The sequence below is a fragment of the Octodon degus genome, unplaced genomic scaffold (genome assembly GCF_000260255.1).
Source record: "Octodon degus isolate 3935 unplaced genomic scaffold, OctDeg1.0 scaffold00331, whole genome shotgun sequence".
Taxonomy (NCBI): Eukaryota; Metazoa; Chordata; class Mammalia; order Rodentia; family Octodontidae; genus Octodon; species Octodon degus.
In genome coordinates this window covers 1,046,530-1,055,445 of record NW_004524907.1, presented here as the reverse complement: position 1 = coordinate 1,055,445, position 8,916 = coordinate 1,046,530, and the positions used below count along the sequence as shown (strand labels likewise).

The window sequence follows — 8,916 nt, the reverse complement described above, 5'->3', positions numbered from 1 at the left end:
TGGCATGTGGTGCTGGGGGATTGAACCGCGGTCCCTGATGCTTTTGCTAAGCTTGTTCTAAGTAGGTGCTTTAGACCACTGAGCCATCTCTCCAGCCAGCAATGTGTTATTATTGAAACTGTCCTACCAATTTGATTTGAAACTGTCTCATTGCTATTTGTTTATCAATAAAATTATGGGAAAAAAAAAAAGAAAGCCAAATGCACTGTGAACTAAATGAACATTGAGAAGAAAAAACAAACAAACCCCACAAGACATCAGGCATACAGCATTTCTAGTCATTGTGATAGTCATTCACTCAGAATGTTAGCTCAAGGCCAGCCTGAGGTATTTACCAAATGTCTACTGTGAACTTGGCACTTGGCTAACCTTTGGAGCTATGGCTGTAAAAAGGCATCTCTGCAGCAAGGATTACATTATAATGGGGGGAGGAGGGAGGACACAATAAACAAGTTAGAAAGTAAGCAAGGTATGGGCTGGTGAGATGGCTCTGTGGTCTAAAGCACCTACTTAGAACAAGCTTAACAAAGCACAGGGACCACGGTTCAATCCCCCAGCACCTCATGCCAGCTAGCCCTGGCCCCTGGTGGGCTGAGCTGGCCACACACACACACACACACACACACACACACAAATAAATAAATTTAAAAAAAAAAAAGAAAAGAAAGTAAGCAAGGTAATTAAAGGTTCTGATTTAAGTTCCTGTGAAGGAAATACAGAGTGAAAGAGACGAGGGTAGTGAAGACCCCTTCATTGCCAGTAGTATTGGGGGGGGGTTCTTTTTTTTTGGTGGAACCAGGGATTGAACTCAGGCCCTTTTGCCTGCCAGGGAAGCACTTATTCCACTGAGCCATCTCCCCAGCCCCGACAGTAGTATTAAGACTTAAAAAAAAAAATCTTTTATTTATTTGGTATAGGGTCTTACTACACAGCTTGGGCAGCTCGGACTCGTAGTGATCCTCCTATCTCAACCTCCCCAGCACTGGGGTTATAGGCATGTGCCACAACAGGATTCAGTGGTCTCCAGAGCTCTGGGGCCAGCATGGCATGCACTACTGGGGATTGAATTCCGGTCCTTGAGCTTTCCAGGCAGGTGCTTAGACCACCGAGCCATCTCCCCAGCCCAGCATTATTAAGACTTAAAGGATGAGACTAAGCGAGTTGTATGAAAACCTGGAGGAAACACATCAAGGTCACAAAAGCCCTTAGACAGGAAACCCCATAAAGGGACAGTATAGAGCATACTGGGTGAGGGAGAGTGGTAGTTAAAGAGGCTTGGTACCATAGGCAGAGCAGGCTATATGAATTTAATTTTATTCCAAGTGCAACGAAAAGTCAAGGAAGGGTTTCCCTTTTTATTTATTATTGGTTTATTATTTTTGAGATAGTATCTCCTTACATATTCCAGGCTGAACTTCAACTCAATTGGTAGCCCAGCATGGCCTTGAACTTGTATTGATCCTCCTGCCTCAGCCTCCTTAGTGCTGGGATTACAGGTGTGCGCCACCATAGCCAGCCAGTAAGGATTGTAGTGGGATGTAAACTATTTTCGGTGGAGAATGAATTATTGTCTCCTAGTCTCATTATACTTGCTTTGTCTGGAAAACTATTCAGTCTCAGACCTAGTTCAAGTGGCAAGTCTTCCTAGTCCCAGAAACTTTCTTGGTATTGTCACTGCACTTTATGGTAGCAATTATCAAATTATCATTGCCATAGTGTAATGATAGGGTCATTGTGAGCGTCAATAATGTAATTATTTATCCTTTTATTTCCTAAACTTCTTCTAAGACATACACAGGCATCACAACTATTTGATTAGCCCACAGCACACCATCACTGAAGGTTTACATCATGATTGCAGAATTTGGAGGCAATATGGGTGTTACTCAACTAATAGGTGTGTTTTTTGTTCTGTTTTTTGAGAGTAGTTCAGGGTGGTCTTGAACTATGTAGCCCAAGGTAGCCTTGAATTCATGGAAATCCTCCTGCCTCAGCCTGCCAAGTGTTGGATTACAGATAGTGCTGACATTAGAGGAGTGGCCCACCACACCAGGAGACTCAACTCATAGATTTTTTTTTTTAACAAACTCAGGACCTTGCGCTTGCCAGGCAAGCACTTATTCCACTGAACTATCTTCCTGACCCTCAACTGATAGGTTTTGAAAAACATGAAACATCTGTACCATCCTCAAAAAACAGAAAACCACTTTTTATTTTTATATTTAGAACAAGGTCTACAGGGTCCCACTACGTAGATCGGACTGTAGTGATCCTTCTGTTTACAACCTCCCAAGTGCTGGAATTACAGGCACACCCAGTTTCAATTGTCAATAACGTGATTATTTAAGCGCGCCTTTGACGGGCCCAGGCTGTCAGGGCACGGCACCACAAGGGTGGAACTCCCGGCGCCTGCCTGCCTAAGCAGAAAGACACTTTAATCTGCTATTTGGCTGGCCCAAAAAACCACTTTTTTACTTTTTTTTTGGTGGAACCGGGGATTGAACTCAGGCCCTTGCGCTTGCCAGGGAGGCGCTTATTCCACTGAGCCATCTCCCTGGCCCAAAACCACTCTTTTAAGGGCTGATTTCCTCCACTTCCAGTTCCCAGTGGTGAGCATAAGTTTGTCTTTGAACTTCAAAAGAACTAGGTCCATTCGTTTCCTTAGGAGAGAAATTCTGTGCTCCAGTATGTTATAGAAGTAGCCTTTATGAGTTAGTGGTGCTGACGGCAACCCTCATCCCTGTCCTGGAGATGAAAGCTTCCAAACCCTGAACTTTTTTAATACTTCTATTCTTTAGTAGGTGGAGCTGCCCCCCTCAGGACACAGTACCAGAAGCCCTTTCAATTTTGCGATTTAAAACAAAAAACACCATTTTTTAAAAATTGAAAAACAAGTATCAATGAGACAGTTTCAAAACTGATTAATAGGGCAGTTTCAATAATTAATACAATTGTACATTGTTATCTTCTTAGTGGTTATCCATCGTACAAGATGCAGACAGGATATCCTGTCCAAACACGGTTACTACAAACTTCCATATTGGAGTTTGAAATGAGGAGGGAGAGCAGTCGTCTAGCGAACTAACCAGGCCGGGTCTCACAGCGAGTATTTCTTCAGGCTGCCACAGGCAGCCAAGGCAAGGCCTTAAGCTCCGCCCGCCCGCGTTCGGCCCGCCCAGCGCGGCTGCGCGCAGCTCCCGACCTGCTCAGCATGGCCACATGAGCACTTCCGGCGTCTTTCCTCACATAGGCCCGCCCTAATGCGTATTTGCCCTGCGCCAAGGGCGGGACTTAAACTTACCCTCTGATTGGCCAGTTTCACTGGCGACCTTTTCCCTCTGCGACGGTTTCTCCAGGCGCTAGTCTCTCCGCGGCTCGGACAAGAGCTCGTAGGCAGGCAAGATGGCGGACGTGCTGGATCTTCACGAGGCCGGGGGCGAGGATTTCGCCATGGATGAGGATGGGGACGGTGAGGACAGTGCAGGCGGCTACGGGAAGCGGGGAAGGTGCGAGAGAATAGCGTAATAGGAAAAATTTCCTGGGACGGGTGGATGGGAGCCGTGGAACTGGGTTCTGTTAGAGACTCCGCCCCCTGTGGACGGGCTAGGGGCGGGGCCGGGAAGGGCTGAGCCCGAAAGCCAAGGCTACGTTTTCAGATAGTGTTTTGGGAAAGAGGCAATTGTCAAATATGGCTTTCAGAGCCTGGCGTGGTGGCACAGCCTGTAACCCGCACACTGGGAGGCCGAGGCTGGAGTACCTCAAGTTCAAGCCCAGGCTGAGCTATTTAGCTAGACCCGTTTAAAAAAAAAAAGGCGGGTGGCAAGGGGGGGGTAGCTCACTTTGAAGGTCAAGCGTCTAAACCCCAGCAATGGAAAAAACAAAAAGTGTTTTTGATCAGGGCGTGGTGGTGCACACCTGTAATTCAGAAAGCTGAGGCAGGAAAATAAAAAATTGAGGCCAGCAAGACCTTGTCCAAACATAAAAAAGACTGGGATATAATGTAGCTCAGAGGTAGGGTGCACCTGGGTTCAAGCCTCAGTATCATACAAACAGGGAAAATACAACTCGTGTTTGTTACTTGTCCTTTTTTCTTTCGGGGTTCTAGAGAGCATCCACAAATTGAAAGAAAAGGCAAAGAAGCGGAAGGGCCGTGGCTTTGGCTCTGGTGAGTGTGGAGATAGTAGGGGAGAATGGTCCACTGGGGAGGGAGCTATGAATTTTGGAGTCCCCTCACAATTTATGGGAAACGGTGGAAAAAAAAAAAAAAGGAGTGTTTTTTGATCTGGTTTGTGTTCCTCATAGAAGAGGGATCCCGGGCACGGATGCGTGAGGATTATGACAGCGTGGAGCAGGATGGTGACGAACCCGGACCACAACGCTGTGAGTGAAATATAATCTTTGGGGCTCTGTGTCTATAGACAGATACTAGTAAATTACAAGCCCAATCAAATTTAGTCCAGGAGGAATGGGATCAGAGATAGTCATCCTGGAGCCTACACACACTGCACTTGTGTCCTGCTTGAAGTTTTTCTCATGTGCTCATTTAGCTACCCTCCCTTCCCCAACAGCTGTCGAAGGCTGGATTCTCTTTGTCACTGGAGTTCATGAGGAAGCCACTGAAGAAGACATCCATGACAAATTTGCAGAATATGGGGAAATAAAAAACATCCATTTAAACCTGGACAGGCGTACAGGATACTTAAAGGTATTTGAAGTAACAGTTGCCTTCCTTACCCATAATCCTTACACAGCATTCATTGGTGATTGTCATGTTTGCCATGATTGGTTAGGAACAAAGTTGAAATAGATGACATTGAAAACTGATTTTGTTAGACACAGGAAAGAGACAAACAAAACAGACACATTGTACATACAACAGGGATATATGATTGATGTATATTCATTTTGTAAAGTTTGTAGGTTTTGCTGTTTATGCTTTTAGGTTTGGGGCTGCTGGATGCTTGGTGCCATGGGAGGATTTTGATGTCTATCTTTATTTGCCCCAGGGGTATACTCTAGTTGAGTATGAAACATACAAAGAGGCCCAGGCTGCTATGGAGGGACTTAATGGCCAGGATTTGATGGGACAGCCAATCAGTGTGGACTGGTGTTTTGTTCGAGGTCCACCCAAGGGCAAGAGAAGGTAAAGTGGAGAGGGTGACACCATGTTGGTGAAGGGAGTGTGAGTAAAGCAGAGCAAGGACATTGTGTTGCATCCCTCTGATGGAGCGACTCCCTCTACTTTTTCCCCAGAGGTGGCCGAAGACGCAGCAGGAGTCCAGACCGAAGGCGTCGCTGACAGTTTCTCTGTTATCCAGGTGGTCTCTCCAAGATTCCATTTGGGCATACAGCCTTGGAGAAGTATAGCTGGGGTGAAACTCTGTTTGTATTTAATCTCTTACCCCTACTTGTGTGGTGTTTCTTTGAGTTATTAATAAATGTTCCACTTTTGTTTTCTACATATCAAATTACTTTCTTATTCTAACATTAAAAGCTCTGAAGGTCTGGCCAGATAGCTCAGCAGATTAAAGCACCTGCTTAAGCAGATGCAGGGACTAGGGTTCAGTCCCCAGTGTGTTATGCGGGCCCTGGCCCCGAGGCGTGCTGAGACAGCACTTGAGACTGGTAGAGCACACCTGTGATCCTAGGGCTTGGGAAGCTGAAAACAGGAAGATCACTATGGGTCAGATTTGTGTAGTGAGGCTCTGTAGACCCTGCACACCCTGCACTAAATACAAAAATAGCTCCAAAATACTTATTTATGGTAAGGCCGTATGGGTCTTTGTGAAGGTATTTCTGCCAGGAACTACATTCTGAGTTTTTGTGTTAGACATAGTCCAGGCCTCGGGGTTAAAAGTAGATTGTGCACAGTATTTTTTTTTTTTTTTTTTTCCTTTTTTTTGAGACAGGGTTTTGATATATTGTTCAGACTGGCCTTGAATTCAGTGGTCCTGCCTTAGTCTTCTGAATACTGGGATTACAGGCACATGCTACCACACCTGGCTAGTATTCCTTTTTTTTTTGCAGAACTGGGGATTGAACTCAGACCCTTGCATTTGCCAGGCAAGTGCTTATTCTACTGAGCCATCTCCCTGGCCCCTAGTATTTCTTTTTGATAATTAAAAAAGCAATGTTATATTCATAGGGTATTACAGAATAGTCTGAATAGTCATAGTGTTTTGTAAGTGGATGTTATAGGAATGTCTCTCTTTGTTCTCCTTCTCTAGATGATACTTTCGTTGTTATTCCCAGCTGCCTAGGGGCTTGAGTGTCCTGTCCGGACATCCTCCAAGGCCCTCCTTGACTAGAGCCATCTAGACTAGGTTCTTGGTGTCCTCTTCGGCAGCCAAGGGTGTAAGCCCCATAGAGTAGAGGATCCAGAGGCGCATTGAGGAGGCCAAAGAGGAAAAGGATGTGGCTGAGGCTGGGAGGCACTTCACTTAGCATGGTGGGGGAGAACCAGTACCACAGACCTAGTAGGTAGTACGGTGTCCAGCAGAGCACGAAGGTCAGCAAGATAAGGAGGGCCAGTCGCATGGCCCGAAGACGGACTCGGGGCCGAGTGTCTAAGGAGCGGCGGAGGTTAAATTCACCGGCAGGGGCTGAGAATTTAGAAAATACATCTGAATTTAGAGCTACTCAGCTATTGAACTAAGTATAGGGTGACTTGATGGAGTAGCAGAAGCAGCGAGGAGCTCCCCACCTACAAGGAGTGCTGCAGACCCTTGTTCCCAACCTAGGACTACATAATCCCCTCCCCATTGGCATGAGACATGTTAGAAGAGGTTTTGATTAAAATGTTGTACTAGGTTGTCACCAGGTCTAAGACTTGATGGTATTTGAGAATAAAGGACAATATGATCACGTTTCTCACTAATCCTTGCCCAGTTTACTCATTCTAGCTAGATAATTTAGAGCTGAAGGCATTCAGTGTCGTGATCTGTGGCTCACATTCCACTTCGGCTTAGTGCCTGACAGCTATGAGACTGATGAATGATGCTAGAAGCAGCAGTCATGGGGATAAGGCTGACAGCCTGGGGATTAGATTCTCACCACGGCTCCTCTTGCTGGGCTGGGGACCAGACACACTGAGGACAATTCGGCTATAGCAGATGGCCATGGCGGTCAGTGGAAGCAGAAAGAGGCAGCAGAAGGTGAAGAGGTTATAGGTGGTCTCTTGCCATTGAGCCTTGAAGCTGCCTTTGGTGACACACTGAGTGAAAGGGACTGGGCCAGCTCGACGGACAGTATGGAACAGGAACAGCTGGAGTGGATTTGCAGACTATTAGAACTGACTCCTGCATCCTCCATTGTGCCCCTTTATGTCACCATATCTCTCCCCATTTGAATTGAAATGACAGTGGTGTAGCCTACACTCAAACAACACTAAGTCAAATAGTACATCAAAATATCTTCCAATTCCCAGTGTGGCTGTGCAGTGCCACTTTGTTTTCAGCTTTTTGAGATGGTCTCACTAAATCAGGCTCACTTTGAACTCTAGCCTCAGGATGCTGAACGCTGGGGTTATAGGCATGAGCTGCCACACCTTGCTCAGTGCTACTTTAAAAAGATGAGTAGTGTACTTTGAAAATGGGTATTTTTCCCTTCAGGGTTGAATGTGATGCAAGGTATAAAGTTTGTTAAGCCCTAGAATTTAAAAGAGCCCTGACTTCTCAGATTTTAATACTGCATTTTTATAAAAGTGTGTTTCCACTACTTCACATCTTTTTTTTTTTTTTTTTTTTTTTTTTTTTTTGTGGAACCGGGGATTGAACTCAGGCTGTCATGCTTGCCAGGGAAGCGCTTATTCCATTGAGCCATCCCCCCGGCCCACTTCATATCTTTAGTTGAAATGACTTTTCTAGTATGTCTGATACATAATATAGAGAAAATCTTGTATAAAATAGGTGCTGTTAAAACTTCAGACCATGGGCCAGTGATCGCGCAGCAGTCTCAAAACGCCTGCTTAGGCAGGTGCAGGGGACTGTGGTTCATTTCCAGGTACCACATGCTGCTCCAGCCCTACCCTCAGGGTTGGCTGAGCTGGCAAAAAAAAAAAAAAAATTTCAAACCATCTGAGCAACTACTTTAAAGATAACAGTATGCAACTAAGCCATTGTTACTCCACTGTTACCATGTCTTAATTTTTTTTTTTTTTTTTTTTAAATTTTTTTTTTTTTTTTTTTTAAAGACAGGGTCTCGCTATGTAGTTTGGGCTGGCCTTTTGCTCACTTTTGTAGACCCAGGCTGGTCTCAAACTTGCAGCAATCTTCCTGTTTCAACCTCCCAAATACTGGGATAACAGGCATGCCACTGTCCTTCTGGGGCTGGGGATCAGCCTCGTAGGATGGGGCATCGACCTCAGGTCCCTGGTGCTTGCCAGGTCGGTGCTTATGCCTCTGAGCTATCTCCCCAGCCCCCATGTTTTGACATTTATATCATTTGTTTTTTCTCTAAATTTTCAGGCCATTTTGTAGCCACTCTGAAATGACCTTTAGTAATGATGTTAGGTACAGTAACTATAATGGAATAATTTTATTGGATGTCTCCCTTTCTGTTAAGTTGCTGGGTTTTTGGATTGAATCGAGCATTTTTCAGTTTAAAGGTTAGAATGCTGTGGTTCTAGTAATGCAGATTAAAGTCACTTTGATAAAAGATAAACCAGTTGGGTGTCACATTCCTAGATACTCTGGCATTTGGGAAAGTTAGGCAAGTGTGAGACTATAGGAAGGTGAATACAAACTTCTTGGAGATAAGATCAGGTGACTGAACTACATGGGCAGTGGCCTTTTTCATCTGTCTTATATCCACATATTTTCAGATGTTTATTTGTGTTTTTGCATTATGTTTATTTTTATTTATTTATTTTTTTTATTTTTATTTATTTGAGAGAGAGAGAGAGAGAGAGAGAGAATG

General features: G+C 44.9%; 2 protein-coding genes across 3 annotated transcripts in view; one reads left to right on the top strand and one right to left on the bottom strand.

Moving 5' to 3' along the window:
• Positions 1–3,345: 3,345 nt before the first annotated feature.
• Rbm8a (RNA binding motif protein 8A) lies at positions 3,346–5,462 on the top strand. 2 transcript variants are annotated; one of them, XM_004647845.2, is made up of 6 exons: positions 3,346–3,469; positions 4,106–4,165; positions 4,306–4,380; positions 4,569–4,705; positions 5,007–5,143; positions 5,254–5,460. In XM_004647845.2, exons 1-6 carry the CDS (start codon positions 3,403–3,405, stop codon positions 5,297–5,299), a joined length of 522 nt encoding a protein of 173 aa, XP_004647902.1. In that variant the 5' UTR covers positions 3,346–3,402; the 3' UTR covers positions 5,300–5,460. The 2 variants fall into 2 exon arrangements, with proteins under 2 accessions (XP_004647902.1, XP_004647901.1); XM_004647844.2 differs by having other exon boundaries at positions 3,348–3,469; positions 4,303–4,380; positions 5,254–5,462.
• Positions 5,463–6,159: 697 nt separating this feature from the next.
• LOC101580342 (gonadotropin-releasing hormone II receptor-like) overlaps positions 6,160–8,916 on the bottom strand; it is an 8,900-nt gene continuing 6,143 nt past the window's right edge. Inside the window, exons 2-3 of the mRNA XM_004647843.2 lie at positions 7,054–7,264; positions 6,160–6,602 (exon numbers count right to left, since the gene is read on the bottom strand). Of these exons, the coding sequence (XP_004647900.1) occupies positions 6,193–6,602; positions 7,054–7,264 (621 nt within the window). The 3' untranslated portion in view covers positions 6,160–6,192. The remainder of the gene's footprint in view (positions 6,603–7,053; positions 7,265–8,916) is intronic.